Source organism: Danio rerio, chromosome 11 (genome assembly GCF_052040795.2).
Source record: "Danio rerio strain M-AB ecotype USA chromosome 11, GRCz13ab, whole genome shotgun sequence".
Lineage (NCBI taxonomy): Eukaryota > Metazoa > Chordata > Actinopteri > Cypriniformes > Danionidae > Danio > Danio rerio.
The window spans coordinates 308095-325000 of NC_141031.1; the positions used below are offsets into that span (position 1 = coordinate 308095).

At 43.5% G+C, this 16906-nt stretch overlaps 2 protein-coding genes across 4 annotated transcripts in view; both read right to left on the bottom strand.

The window, feature by feature from the left end:
• poc1a (POC1 centriolar protein A) overlaps nucleotides 1-16906 on the bottom strand; it is a 521349-nt gene that overhangs the window by 62564 nt on the left and 441879 nt on the right. The gene's annotated exons all lie outside the window — the stretch shown is intronic.
• Nucleotides 93-16906, bottom strand: part of slc11a2 (solute carrier family 11 member 2) — a 17582-nt gene continuing 768 nt past the window's right edge. The window contains 16 exon segments of one of the 3 annotated variants that reach the window (NM_001040370.2): nucleotides 93-1372; nucleotides 2216-2369; nucleotides 2763-2836; nucleotides 3353-3502; nucleotides 4640-4759; nucleotides 6172-6258; nucleotides 6417-6575; nucleotides 6985-7140; nucleotides 7448-7515; nucleotides 7587-7657; nucleotides 7901-8007; nucleotides 8733-8852; nucleotides 8952-9071; nucleotides 12160-12275; nucleotides 13523-13581; nucleotides 14539-14642. In NM_001040370.2, coding sequence (NP_001035460.1) covers nucleotides 1265-1372; nucleotides 2216-2369; nucleotides 2763-2836; nucleotides 3353-3502; nucleotides 4640-4759; nucleotides 6172-6258; nucleotides 6417-6575; nucleotides 6985-7140; nucleotides 7448-7515; nucleotides 7587-7657; nucleotides 7901-8007; nucleotides 8733-8852; nucleotides 8952-9071; nucleotides 12160-12275; nucleotides 13523-13556 — 1644 coding nt within the window. In that variant the 5' untranslated portion in view covers nucleotides 13557-13581; nucleotides 14539-14642 and the 3' untranslated portion in view covers nucleotides 93-1264. 3 annotated transcript variants of the gene reach the window in all.

Genomic DNA, 16906 nt, shown 5'->3' on the forward strand with positions numbered 1-16906 from the left:
CTTGACACACACACACACACACACACACACACACACACACACACACACACATTTCACCTCAACTGAATAATAAACTTCAGCAGAACATTTGTGAGAGGTAAAAAACAAGGTAAATGCAAATCACCAGACTTTAATTAAACATCACCAAAACGATTGATTTCAGTGGATTAACATGTTCACCCAAAGCATATATAAGCTACAGAAATATGATATAGCTTGAGTTTAACAGCATGCATTTAAAACAAGACGGCCATTCAGGTTAAACTGAGGCATGCTGTGTGCTGCAATGAAAACACCTGAGAGCACATGTGGCGGTGGACGTTTATTATTGCATCATCATCATCATCATCCACTGCAGTACAGACTCAAACACACACTTCTGCATGTCTGACAGTCAGGAATGTGTTTAAAACAACGGCAACAGCAAACAGAGCTCATAAATCTGCTCTGAAGCTCAGGTCAAGGTGGCGTTCAGGAGAAACAGAACACTGAAGACGCGCGACACGACACACGCAGATCTCCACAAAGGCACTTGATGGCTGATTATCTCTCAATCATTAAAGGTGATTATTAACCTGCCGGATTAAACTACAGCAAACACTGCGCTGCAGAGCAACACCTCTCTTACTGCTGTCTCATGTCTAGTCCACAGATCTACAAACTCGTAAAGCAAGCAGCATTCACCAGACAAGCACAACAGAAACAATGAGTCCCAAATAAACCAGTTTCTCCTTAAACAAGCAGAATAAACTGGTCTTCAGATTAGATTAGGATTCTTCTGCTTCCTCCATTGGCTGGACCATAAGAGAAGCATTGTTCTGAAGCATGACCGTACAGCAGCAGCAGCGCAGCAGTCTCTGAAATGAACCTGTGCATGAAATAATGGAGCAGATCTGAGCACAACTGACTGTGAATCAGGCCGCAATGATCCTCCTCAGCCGGGGTTGGGTGCTTCACTGTGTTCAAGTATGAATAATGGCGTCGTTTCAGCTCAAATAAATCCTTCGCTGCTCTTCAAGTCGGTATTTACTGCAGGTAAAACACATGTTCAGGGTATAAACGCAGGATACGGCTCCTGCGGCTCATTAAAACACTATAACATAAACTAAAGGAGCTTTAAATAACGGTTGAATCATCAGCGCTGCTCATCAGCTGTTAGTCTATTAGATATATCACACTACTGTTAATGATCATCTGCTGCACTGTGTGTGTGTGTGTGTGTGTGTGTGTGTGCAGAAACCCAGCTCCTGCTTCAGTCTTTGGTTCAGGAGTCGAACTCGGGCTGCTCCTGTATGAGAGCGGCTGCTGGAAACTCAGCTGAAGATCCACAGGCCAGAGCGGACACACCGAGAGCCAGCAGACACCGCCACACCTGAACACACACACATATACTGTAAATGGAGAGGCACACACACATAACATAAAACACACACACACATATATATATATATATATATATATATATATATATATATATATATATATATATATATATATATAGATAGGTGGCACGGTGGCTCAGTAGTTAGCACTGTGGCCTCGCAGCACTCAGGTCTCTGGTTTGAGTCTCGGCTGGGTCAGTTGGTGTTTCTGTGTGGAGTTTGCATGTTCTCCCTGTGTTGGTGTGGGTTTCCTCCGGGTGCTCCGGTTTCCCCCACAGTCCAAACACATGTGCTATAGGGGAACTGATCAACTACACTGGTCAAAGTGTATGAGTGTGTATGAGTGTGTATGGGTGTTTTCCAGTATTAGGTTGCAGCTGGAAGGGCATCCACTGTGTAAAACATAAGCTGGAATAGTTGGCGGTTCATTCCACTGTGGTGACCCCTGATTTATAAAGGGACTAAGTCGAAAATGAATGAATGAATGAACACACACACACACACACACACATCGCACAGTCCATGCACACACAGAGTGTGTATTAAAGCATGCACACACAGCGCACACATTCAAGCGCACAGAGATGAGATCTGTACATGTGTGTAATAGTGTGCGTGTGCGCATGTTTGTGTATGCGGGTTTGTTTATGTATGTATGCGTTCCATATGTGTGTGTGTGTGTGTGTGTAAGCGTTTGTGTGTGTGTGTATGCATGTGTATGTTTAATTGAGTGTGTGTATGAGTGTGTAAAGTGTGTGTTTGACTGCATGTTCAGTGTGTATGAGCGTGTGTGTGTGTGTGTGTGTGTGTGTGTGTGTGTGTGTTGATCTCACCAGGTATATGACGAAGCTGAGGTAAGCGATGGACAGCAGCGCCGCCAGCACGTAGAGGACGGTGCTGTTCAGATCCGTCACGTACACAATCACAAAATACATGTTGATCGCACACACCAGCAGGATGACCAGACCCCCGCCGATCTTCCACACGCTGAAACACACACACACACACACACACACACTGATCAGTGCACCCTCTCTATATGACACACACACACACTGTAATAATACACAGTGTCTGCCAACATTGTTGGCTGATCTGAGTGAACAGAAGACAGAGCAGTGATGATGATCTGAGCTGACATGATGCCTCCAGCAGCAGATGAGCGGTTCACACTGCAGTAAACATCTGCTGTCAGAACACCACAGCATTATACACATCTACCTGCAGCTTCTCAGACAGTAACTCCAGTGCAGTGTGAGAGACACCGACTCCCTGACGATACAGAACTGTATTACACCAGTCTCAGGAACGCTGGACTCTGATTGGTCGATCACCACTCCTGCTGAAGAGGAATAGAGCAGAGCTGACTCTGATACTCACAGTCCGTTAGCGAAGTCGTGCATGAGAGACGTCAGACTGGTGAAGGTGAGGATGGGGATCAGAGCGAACGGCAGCTGCTCACACACACACACACACACACACACAGAGAGAGAGGGAGAGAATTCAACATGCAAAGTTATCTGTGTGTGCAGAAGTGTGTGTAGTGCAGTGTGTCCTCAGTCATGCTGCAGTGACAGAAACACAGCACGTCTCTCTAATATTGCTGATGTTCAGCAGGATCTAAATCTCTCTGAGGCCGCCACAGCCTGATGTAGGAGTGCCGTTTCCCCGCCCACTCATATTGATTGACAGGAGCGTATTAACATGTCTCCATAGTAACGCATATAAACATGTCGGCAGAAACTGGGGTTAAAGATCTGTTCAGCTCTCTGTGATCAGCTGCAGCTCCACAATCAGTTTCACACGCTTCTGAACAGAGTGTGTGTGTGTGTGTGTGTGTGTGTGTGTGTGTGTGTGTGTGTGTGTGTGTGTGTGTGTGTGTGTGTGTGATGAAGACTGAGCAATCACTGGCAGTCAGAATAGTGTCTGTAAATGTGTGTGTGTGTGTGTGTGTGTGTGTGTGTGTGTACCTGCATGCTCTGCAGCACGTTGAGGAAGTCGTTCATGCCGGTGAGATGCTGCACGTCCTGAAACACGGCCACCAGCAGGGTGGGGAAGATGGCGATGGATCGCGTCAGCAGCACACGGGCGAAGCGGGACCAGCGCAGGTTCAGGAAACCCTGACAGACAGAGAGACATGTGGAAACTGTGAATATGTCCTTTAATTATCACTTGAGAAATACTTGATAATCACTGAATATTCAACAGGAGGGCGGATCATTTTACTCTCAACAGTGTGTACAGTTGAATGAGTCCCCCTCATGTGCATTTCCCACAATTTCTGATCAACAGAGAGCAGATTATTCCACACATGACCGTTTCAGAATGATCAGACGTGCTCCAGCATTAGGCTCATTCACAGCAGGACTGAACACACATCAGTTTAGCTGAGCCTTTACTGAACGAGCGGTGTGCTGATATAGATCACACTGTTATGCCTTCTCTTTCTCATTGCTTTATCACCTGTTTAACACATTTCCATCTGTTTTAAATCATTTTTAATTATTTTCTTTTCTTGCCTCTTTTATTTGTCTATGTGAAGCACTCTGAGTTATTATTGTGTATGAAATGTGCTGGAGAGATAAACTTGCATTGCAGAATAACTCATCTCTAATCACTGATGTGTTTCCTCTTCTCCATGATGACAGTAAATAATATTAGACTAGATATACTTCAAGACACTAGTGTTCAGCTTACAGTGACATGTAAAGGCTTCACTAGGGTAATTAGGGTAAAGTTAGGGTAATTAGGCAAGTCATTGTATAACAGTGGTTTGTTCTGGAGACAATCCAACACTAATATTGCTGAAGGAGCCAATAATATTGAGCTTAACATGAGTTTAAAACAATTTAAAACAAATTAAATAAAACAAATAAGACTTTCTCCAAGAAGAGGAAATACTGTGAACAATTCCTGAATCTGCTCAACATCATTTGGGAAATATTTGAAAGGGAAATTCACAGGAGGGTGCATAAATCTGAATATATATATATATATGAACAGTTCAGATGCAAAAAACTCTAAATGCCGTCTGAAATGTTCTCCTAAAATGAAAATTTTTCTCAGCCTCCAACGTTTCTGTTCAGTTAATTCACTTTAAAGGCAACTTATCTGTCACTATAACAGTAAAATTACCAAGCCTACACACAGGAGTCAGAGAAAAATGCTAACTTTAGAAGAAATAAAATGGCTTTGAAGTTTTTGCATCTAAACTCTTCATATATATATATATAATTGTTCCGTGCAGATCCACACACCTCCATCACAAACTGCCCAGAGTATGTGCCAGTCATGGTGGAGCTCTGCCCCGCAGCCAGGATCCCCACAGCCCAGATGTAGAGCGCAGCCGGCCCGAAGAAACAGCCCAGAACCACACCCTGCAGGAGCAAACACACACACACACACACACACACACACACACACACACACGCAATACGTCAACACAACACCTAGCAGTCACAGTTAGTCTTCATCACAGACGCTTTTGCTCCGCAATATCCACATATGCAGCGGTGGTGTTAGAGGCTTTGTGGTTCTCACTTTGCGTATTTCACACTTTATTTTTTCTTTTTCAGAAAAGTGAGAACCGCACAGCCTCAAACGCCACCGCAATTATTATGCGATGTGTCCCAAATTGCACTCACACACTCATGTTGCAGTATAAATAGTGTAAGTAGAGCACTTACACGCACTATATTAAAGATTTAAATGATATAAAAGGGGAGGAGCTGATGATGAAGGGGAGGGGCTGATGATGAGGGGAGATGCTACAAATTTAGGGGAGGGGTTACTGATAAGGAGAGGAGGAGCTACTGTTGAGTGGGAGGGATGATTTATGAAGGGGAGGAGCTGGTGAGGAGGAAAGCAATATATTTAGGGGAGGAGCTACAGATGAGGGGAGGAGCTGATTATAAAGTAGAGTAGCTACGAAAGAGGTGAAGAGCTGATGATAAAAGGGAGGGACTGAATATAAAGGGGAGGAGCTACGGATGAGGTGAAGAGCTGATGATGAAGGGGAGGGGCTAATGATAAAAGGGAGGGGCTGATTATAAAGGGGAGGAGCTATGGATGAGGTGAAGAGCTGATGATGAAGGGGAGGGGCTAATGATAAAAGGGAGGGGCTGATTATAAAGGGGAGGAGCTATGGATGAGGTGAAGAGCTGATGATGAAGGGGATGGGCTAATGATAAAAGGGAGGGGCTGAATATAAAGGGGAGGAGCTACGGATGAGGTGAAGAGCTGATGATGAAGGGGAGGAGTTATCAGGCTCTGAGGCTGGACTATTTATTGTAGATTTCTCAGTCTAAATTCTCCAACATAAGTGATTGCGGCGCCTCCTGATGGTGAATGCAGTTGTGCTCATGAGAGGTCATATTTGGTCGTTAATCTTCCTTAATTCAGCAGCTGTTAAACGTTGCCTGGAAAACGGTTTGAATGTGTGTGTAGGTACTGTTCCAGAACTGAACTCTGCACTACATGCTTTTAGTGTGTATGAATTATTCTGTCTAAATGAAGGAGGTGAATATAAACTGATGTCCAGCAGGTGGCGCTGTCACCTCACTCACTCAACACACAGGAGATATCCCTCCTGCCTCACTATATCTCTATCCTTTGGTAATTCTATTGCTTGTTCTCTCTCTCTCTCTCTGTATACTTTATAAAACAAAAATAACCAAATTAAATATTTAATAATAATAAGCTCGTAAAATATTATAACGTGCATCTCATTCTGTTTTTCTCGCTCACTCAGAATATTAGCTCAGTGGGGTGAGTGTGAAATGTGCCGCACCCCTTTGTAGATGTCCACCTCCAGGGTCTCGTTGTTTGCTGGGAAAAGATCAGTGTGAGGACTTCCTGTTTCATTACACTGCTGACTCTGCAGAGAACACACACACACACACATCAGTACATTACACACAAACAGGTGCACACTCATACAGACACCCTTCAGAATATCACACTCACACATATACATGCATATTACACACACACACACACACACACACACACACACACAGAGCGCGCTCCTCTCACCACTTCCATGTTGGTTTTCCCGTAGAAGGCCTCAGCAAACACCGCCACCACGAACACATTGATGAGGAAGGAGACGAAGAGCGCGATGGACGACTCGATGAAGTAATACTTATTCGCCTCCTTCACCTCCTTCTTATTGCTGCGGTTTATATCTCGAGACTGAACACACACACACACACACACACACACACACACACAGAACAAAGCAAATGGATTAACTGATATGGATCAGACTCGGTGTGCAGGTGTGGGCCTCTGCAAGCGTTCACCGTGTTCATTGCGTTTGGTCTTGGTGTTCTGAGGCGCAGCTCATCTATCAGAGCAGGACACACAGCACAGTGGAGAAGGCCAGCAGTGCAGCACACTCCACTCCTCTCAGAGAGATCTGTGCAGGAGCAGCAGGAGCAGGAGGAGGTGCTCTACTGTGCAGCGCTGACGGAGACGCTCCTCTCCTGTTGTTGATCTGGAGTGTGTGTGTTGTTTATTTGGAGTGTGTGTGTGTTGTTTATTTGGAGTGTGTGTGTGGTTGATCTGGAGTGTGTGTGCTTGTTCTGTGTGTTTTATTCACCTTGACGAGTGCGGAGTGCAGGTAGATGTTGTGTGGCATGATTACGGCACCCACGATGCCCACCGCCTGCTCCAGCTGAGAGGGTCCACAGCCACGGCAGTACGGCAGGAACATCCCCTGCAGAACCGCAGCCTGATCCGGAGCCACACGCACATACTGAAGACCACCGCAGACAGAGAGAGAGGTCAGAGGAGTATACACACACACGCACGAAAGCACGCACACACACTGACCACACACACACACACACTGACCACACACACACACACACACACACACACACACACACACACACACACACACATACTGACCACACACACACGCACATACTGAAGACCACCGCAGACAGAGAGAGAGGTCAGAGGAGTATACACACACACACACACACACACAGACTCGCACACACATATGCACACATGCACGCGCACGCACGCACGCAAGCACGCACGCACACACACTGCACCTCGTATCCGAAGCTGAGCGCCATGATGGTGATGAGGAACCCGAAGAAGGCCTCTAGCTTCCTCAGACCTGAACACACACACACACAGATCAGAGCTGGAACAGTGGTGTGTGTGTGTGTGTGTGTTCAGCTGACGTACCGTACTTATCCAGAAACAGGAAGACGAATGTGTCCACGATGGTGATCAGCACTCCGGCCCACAGAGGAATCCTGAGAGACAACCAGAGTCAGAAACACGTGTGTGTGTGTGTGTGTGTGTGTGTGTGTGTGTGTGTGTGTGTGTGTGTGTGTGTGTGTGTGTGTGTGTGTGTGTGCGTGTGTGTGTGTCTAAGTGTATGCATGTGAGATAGTCAGTTAGTGTCTGAGTGAGTGAGAGCATGTATGTGTGTGTGTGTGTCTGTGTGTGTGTAAGAGTTTATGTTTAGGTGTGTGTGTGTGTGTGTGTTGATGTACCTGCCGACTGACAGCAGATTGAGTGCTATGGCGCAGCCGATGACCTCCTGCATGTCGGAGCCGATGATCGCCAACTCCACCATCAGCCACAGGATGATCCGCGGCACCTGCACGCGCGCACACACACACACACACAAACACACACACACACACACACACACACACACACACACACTGTACATTAATGCACTGTTGTGTTGCTTGGTTACTGCAGCTGTCAATCATCTCGTCATGACTCTACACATGCTCTGATGGCCCGTTTACACTGAATGGTCCGGTCCGGTTTGGTACGCTTCTATGGCCGTTTCCACTGTCAAAGGTTACCTGAAAGCGAACCGTACCGTCCCACTTTTTGGGTATCCTTTCAAAAGGATTTATTACACCACAACTACTAATGTGAACAGCTAAAACAGAGATGGTCAAACTGGAATAACCAATGTTGGAGTCAGATTAAATGACCTGTAAAGTCAGAAAGAGTTCTGTCGTTGGGCCGCTGGTACGTCACTTCTTCTGTTGCAGGCTCAGAGGGGGCGGGGCTAAAAGCAGCTCATTAGCATTTAAAGAGATATGAAGGGAATCGGCTGACTGAGGGGTTTTTGACCAGGTAAAAGGATGTTTATTTACACTGCCATGGAGAATATTAAACATAGTAAGCAGACTTATTCTCATGTCCTTGAAGAGTCACATTAAACGATTATTCAGATTTTAAAGCAGCAGAATACAGGAAAACACGTCTGTTCTACTGCAGTAATAATGGCTCTGTGTGAGGACCTGCTACTAATCTGTCTGCTTCCGCCGCATATGTGTGTGTGTGTGTGTGTGTAAGTCGTACCGTGGGGTAGTGTCGGTTGCAGACCTCAGCCAGATGCATCCCCGTGACCACACCGAGACGAGCAGCCAGGCGCTGCAGCAGGAGCCCGATGATGGTGGCGCCCAGCAGAACCCACAGCAGCTAAGGGACACACACACACACACACACACAAGCATGATGACAAAATACACACACACACACGCAGTCACAGACAAATACACACACAGACTCTGCGCTCACCTTGAATCCAGCTTTAGCTCCAGACTGCAGGTCTGACTCGATGTTTCCAGGGTCCAGGTATGCGATGCTCATCAGGAAGCCGGGTCCAGTGAAGGCCCAGAGCTTGCGGAAGCTGAACAACTAACCAGAGGAGAAACAACCAGAGTAACCGTGAGTAATCTGAGGATTTCAGAGCAGCTGATAACCAAAAAACATACAGAGCTACAGAAATAAGAGGAGAAATCTAAAATAAAGACACGTCTCTATCTCATCAGGACTGAAATGCCAGATTTTCCCACAACATTTCTTCAGTTTCAAGCTATTTGTGTTTGATTTCAGACTTTAAATATCCATGAATAGCATCCTTCAATTAAATAGTAATTAAATATTAATTATTTTGACAGTTCAATAATGGTTGGATAATCCAAACTGAGATAAAGTGTTTTGGGTCATATCGTCCAGCTCTTTCTCAAGAAAGTACATGTTTTTAGTCTGCATCCGGTGTGTGTTTGCTTTCAGATGTGTCTTCTGCTCTTCTGAAGGTCACAGAGCACACACACACACGCACACACACGCGCACACACACACGCGCACACACACGCGCACACACACGCGCACACACACGCGCACACACACGCGCACACACACGCACACACACACGCGCACACACACGCGCACACACACGCGCACACACACGCGCACACACACGCGCACACACACGCGCACACACACGCGCACACACACACGCGCACACACACACACAAACACACACAAATACACACACACACACACACACACACACACAGACACACACACAGATCTGTGTGAACAGCACATGACGGTGTGCGCACAGACTCGTCTTTCACAACACTTTCCGTTCACATTTATTTTCCACTTGATTTTCAAGAGCCTCTTCCTCTTGCTGGAGCTTACAGATTGGTGATGTTTATAGACATAATGCTGAAGAGCACCATGGTCAGAATGTTCCCATCATCACCTTTGACACACACACACATGACTGATAACAGATTGCTCACTCATGAGAACACTGTGCTCTGCTGTATTCTCCCTGCGCTCACTGGGCTACACTGACAGTGTCAATGAAGTGATTTTAACTCCTCAACCAATATAATATGATAAGATGAGATATTGTGATGTAAGGTGATCATTTGTGATGTGATAATGTGGTGTACAGCAGCAATGTTATGATAATGTTACGTGATGTGATGTACTGTGATAATAATAAGTGTATACTGTGATAGCATGAAGCGATGTAATGTACTAATGCCATGTGATAATGTGATGTACTATGATGATGTTATGTGTATACTGTGATAGTGATGTAATGTATTAATGTATAATGTGATATACTGTGATAAAGTTATTTGATGTATGGTGATAAAGTAACAATGTGATGTACTGAGATAATGTTGTGATAATGTGATTTACTGTGATATTGTGATGTAATGTGATAATGTGATGTAATGTGATAATGTGATTTACTGTGATATTGTGATGTATTGTGATAATGTTGTGATAATGTGATGTACTGTGATAATGTGATGTAATGTGATAATGTGATGTACTGTGATAATGTGATGTACTGTGATATTGTGATGTAATGTGATAATGTGATGTAATGTGATAATGTGATTTACTGTGATATTGTGATGTACTGTGATAATGTTGTGATAAAGTGATGTACTGTGATAATGCAATGTACTGTGATAATGTGATGTAATATAATAATGTGATGTAATGTGATAACGTGATGTACTGTAATAATGTTGTGATAATGTGCTGTAATGTGATATTGTGATGTAACGTGATAATGTGATGTAATGTGATAATGTTGTGATAATGTAATTTACTGTGATAATGTGATGTACTGTGATAATGTTGTGATAATGTGATGTACTGTGATAATGTGATGTAATGTGATAATGTGATGTAATGTGATAAAGTTGTGATAATGTAATGTACTGTGATAATGTGATGTACTGTGATAATGTGATGTAATGTGATAATGTTGTGATAATGAAATGTACTGTGATAGTGTGATAATGTGATGTACTGTGATAATGTAATGTACTGTGATAGTGTGCTGTAATGTGATAATGTGATGTAATGTCATAATGTGATGTAATGTGATAATGTGATGTACTGTAATAATGTTGTGATAATGTGATGTAATGTGATAATGTGATGTACTGTGATAATGTTGTTATAATGTAATGTGCTGTGATAATGTGATGTAATGTGATAATGTGATGTACTGTGATAATGTTGTGATAATGTAATGTACTGTGATAATGTGATGTAATGTGATAATGTGATGTATTGTGATAATGTTGTGATAATGTAATGTACTGTGATAATGTGATGTAATGTGATAATGTGATGTACTGTGATAATGTTGCGATAAGGTAATGTGATGTGATAATGTGATGGGACGTACTTTGCTTATGTTATGCAATGTATGGTGATAATGCAATGTACTGTGATAAAGTTACATGCGCTGTGATGGTGTGATGTGATGTAATGTTTTAATGTCATATGACAATGTGATGTATTGTGATTATGTAGCTGTGATAATGTTATGTGTATAATGTGATAGTGTGATGTAATGTTCTAATGCCATGGGATAATGTGATGTACTGTGATAATGTTGTGTGTAAACTGTAAAAGTGTAATGTGATGTAATGTATTAATGTATAATGTGACATACTATGATAAAGTTATTTGATGTATGGTGATAATGTAATGTGATAATGTGATTTAATGTGATAATCTGAAGTACCGTGATGATGTGATGTAATGTAATGTGATAATGTGATGCACTGTGATAATGTTGCGATAATGTGATGTAATGTGATAATGTGATGTGATAATGCAACGGGACGTACTGTGCTAATGTTATGCAATGTGATAATGTTATTTGATGGGATGTGATAATGCGATGTGATGATGCAATGTGATAAAACGTCTGCCATAATAATCACAATGAGCGTTGAAAGTTGTACTTGTAATATGTAAAGAAGCATCAGCTTTCAGATTCACCATAACATTCCAGCAATAAACGTCATTTGTGTCACAGACTGTGGTCTCCTCTTTTGTGATAAGCGCTCCTCTAAAGATTTAAGAGAAGCCGATCAAGCTCAAACTGAGCTGTGGCTCATGTAAAGTATCCAGTAAACATGTAACTGGATTTGCTCTATGCTGAATTCACCTTCTCTGTTCCATCATCAGGGATCGGGACCTTCTCCTCGAAATATGTGGAGACCGGCTCCTCCTGCGGGACGGGGGACACGGGACTGTACAGGTCAGGCTCCTGTGGGACGCTCTCTGAAACACACACACACACACAGCAGATTCACTGACTGAGCTTCAGTTCACAACTCTGCTCACTCACATACACACAATGATGTTTCTACTGTACAGACAAGGTACACACACACACACACAACATTGGAGAGGTTTTAGAGTACAAATACACACTCATTAACTCATCTAATTAAGACTGAACATCCTGCAGAGTTAACGATCTCCGTCATTACACTCATTCATGAGGCACACGTCTCCTGCAGAATAATACACTCACATGCTCACGATGCAGAACACACACACACACACATTCAGAGACACACACTGTGTTCTATCATCGGTGTATTTTCGATTAAATAAACGCGGCTCAGTCAGCAGAAGAGATTCCCTCATGCGGTTTACAGCACCTATTTGACAGTGTTATTGTAGATTATTGCAGGACGTGTGAGGAATGAGCAGAGTCAGTGAGTTCATCAGAGATTATAGCGCATCATAAACGTGCTCAGGTCACCGCGAGCACATTAAACATGAGGAAACGACGGCAGTAAACTCTGATTATTTCCTGCAGAGTTACCACACCATCATAACTCTCACTTTCACACATCCATCTGCTGCGGTCAGCTAGAAAAGACCGACGGTACATGATCTGCTGCTCACACACGGCTCATCTTTAACCAGGAAAAACAGACTATAACTAAAATATTATTACATGTTCATTATATTTTACATTATATATACATTACATAATATATTACATTATATTTCTGTCTTTGATGGGTTTTAAATTATGAGCGCTGTGCATTTTATACAACAAATAGGAGACATAAATACAGAATTAGAGACTTGTGTGTACAGTGCTATTACTTCTGCTATTAATTGTACAAATTTGTAAATAATATTTAACAGAATAACAGTGTTAATAACTCATCTCTAATAACTGATTTATTTTCTCTTCTCCATGATGACAGTAAATAATATTAGACTAGATCTTCTTCAAGACACTAGTGTTCAGCTTACAGTGACATGTAAAGGCTTCACTAGGGTAATTAGGGTAAAGTTAGGGTAATTAGGCAAGTCATTGTATAACAGTGGTTTGTTCTGGAGACAATCAACTAAAATTATTATCTTAAGGGGGCTAATATTAATGACCACAGCAGTTTTTAGATAGATGGTAGATAGACAGACAGATAGACGGACAGACAGATCAATACTCATCACAGATGTGATCAGGGTGTGTGTGTGTCAGCAGGATGTGATGCGTGTCTCACCGTCCAGCGCGTCCCCGTCCCGTCCAGTCTTCATGAGCTCCAGGAGTGTGCCCGTCAGTCTGAAGAGCAGAAAACACACAGTGTGAGCACAGAACACTGACCACCCACACACACACACACACACACACACACACGCACGCACGCACGCACGCACAGACGCACACACACACACACACACACACGTACACACACATGCATAAGTATACACACATGCATATGTGCGTGCACACACGCACACGTGCACAGCACACACACGCATAAGTACACACATGCATACGTGCACACAAAAACAAGCGCGCACACACACATGCATAACTACACACACGCACACACACATACATGCATGCACACACACGCACATACATGCACACGCATAAGTATGCACACAGATACACAACTATCAAATATATATTAAACATATTATAAATGTAAAAATAATGAGCCCTGTTTTTTATATTCTGCAGGTTATGGATAAAATATGACAGGGCTATGAGTTTAATAAAATATATGAGATTTTTGGAAATCACCAAGCATCCCCACTTATGTCTCGCGACCCCCCACTTTGAGAACCACTGCTCTACTCTACAGTGATGCTCCAATACTGCATAACTGCAACACACACACACACACACACACACACACACACTGTTATGATGAACTGCTCAAACTAATGACATATAAACCAAAGAAAACACACACACACACACACACACACACACACACATCTCTGACATCCCATAAGCTGAAAAACACACAGCAGCAGGCTTTCCCAGCCAGAGGCTTTCATTACAGCATTAGCTGAAGATCAGGACACACATTCAGACCACACACACACACACACACACACACACACACACACACACACACACACACACACACACACACACACACACACAGAAGACCTACAGTACATTTAGCATCAATGTGTGTGTGTGTGAGAGAGAGAGAAAGTGAGTGTGTGCATGTCTGTGTGTGTGTGTGTGTGTGTGTGTGTGTGTGTGTGTGTGTGTACTCACAGCCGAGCCCGTGAGAAGTGCAGTGGTCCGCCGTGTGCTGAATGTTGCTCTGCTCATCCGCAGTGAGGAACTCTGGGAAACACTGGAGACGCTGCTGCTGATATCTAGAGGAGCAGAGAGACACACACCACTGATAAGAGCAACGGCACCACACACACCCACTAACACACTCCCACACGACACACTCACAGACTCTCTCACACAGACGCACACACACGCAGTCTCACACTCAAAGTCTGTCAGTCAGTCAGTCAGTCAGTCACACACGCACACACACACACACACACACACACACACACACACACACACACACACACACACACACACACACACACTCACTCACTCACTCACACACTCACACACTCACACACTCACACACTCACACACTCACACACTCACACACTCACAGTCTCTCACTCACTCAGAGTTGCACAAACAAATAGAGTTATGCGCACACACACACACACACACACACACACACACACACACACACACAGAAAGAGTAGAGCAGGTTGTACAGGAGCAGCAGGTGTGTTATTTCTCAATCCTCATGTGAATGAATAATGAACAGCAGTGCTCCTGTGGAGACGATCGGCTCATGCATGATCATATGAGTGTTATTAAGGCTGTACGGATGCTCATCATCACTCCGACATCATTCAGCTGCAGCGGGCTGAAGGGGCAGTTCACCCACACATCAACACGCGCTCTCCCTGCACTGTGCTTATAAACCTTCATCAGTGTCTCTCTTCCGCTGAACATATTCTGAAGAATGCTGAAGAACGGTAACCACTCACTTCCAATAGTAAGAAATACAAAGGAAGTCAATGGTTACCGGTTTCCAGCATTCTTCAAAACATCTTCTTTTGTGTTTAATACAATAAAGAAACTGGTGAAGGTTTGGAACAAGTATAGAGTGAGCGGATGATGACAGAGTGTTCATGTTTAGGTTAATATCAAGACTAATGAACAAACTTTATTAAAGGGACGGTTCCCCCCAAAACGGAACATTCTCCCTCTACATTAATATCATCTCCACCCCTCCATCTATTGTATTTGTGTGTGTATATATATATATATACACGATGAAGACTCATTCATTCTGTTTCATTCAACTAAGTCTCTTTATTCATCAGGGGTCGCCACAGCGGAATGAACCACCAACTATTCCAGCATATGTTTTACACAGCGGATGCCCTTCCAGATGCAACCTAGTACTGGGAAACACCCATACACACTCATTTACACACACACACTCATGCACTATGGCCAGTTTAGTTCCCCTATAGCGCATGTGTTTGGACTGTGGGGGAAACTGGAGCACCCAGAGGAAACCCACGCCAACACGGGGAGAACATGCAAACTCCACACAGAAACACCAACAGACCCAGCTAAGACTTGAGTCAGTGACCTCATTGCTGTGAGACCACAGTGCTGACCACTGAGCCATCCCATGATGATGACTATACTGTGTTATTTTACATTTTACTGTTAAATTTGTGCGTCTGATTATCGCTGCACTTCCAGAAAATCCTGAAGCGCTGTGTGTTTTATTTGTGATTGCTCTACTCTGTCAGTGTTTGAGATTGCTTAATTATAATTCATGTAAATCATGCCAAACTTACGCATCTTAAATCCAAACTAAAGCTGTTCATTTCATCTGCTCAAACTCAGCATCACAACAAATATCCTACACACACTGAATGTCACAATGTCAGATTATTCCAGTATAGTTTACATGATCAGACTGAACACGGTTAATTACACCCGTATCCTGGTGCTTTCTGAAACTCTCAGTGTGTGTGTTCCATGAGCGCGCGCACACACACACACACACACACACACACACACACACACACACACACAAACAGACACAAACAGACACACACACACACACACACACACACACACACACACACACACACACACACACACACACACACAAACAGACACACACACACACAGACACACACATTCACACACACACACACACACACACACACACACACACACACACACACGACTGGACATGTTCTTCAGTGTGTGTGATGTGAATCCCCTGAGCAGCAGCTATAATCATCACTGATAAACAGGAGCTCTGTGATGGAAACACTGCAGTGTTTAGTCAAGCAGAAGACATTATGATAAATATAATAATAATAATTACACACACACACACACACACACACACACACACACACACACACACACACACACACACACACACACACACACACACGAGGGAAGACTAATGTAAAAATACACATAAACATACAGCTGATGATTAAATCTGCTCCTCCTGAGTGTGACAAACAGAATATATATATAGTTTATGGCCATGTTTCAGACTCTGGTATGTGTGAAATCT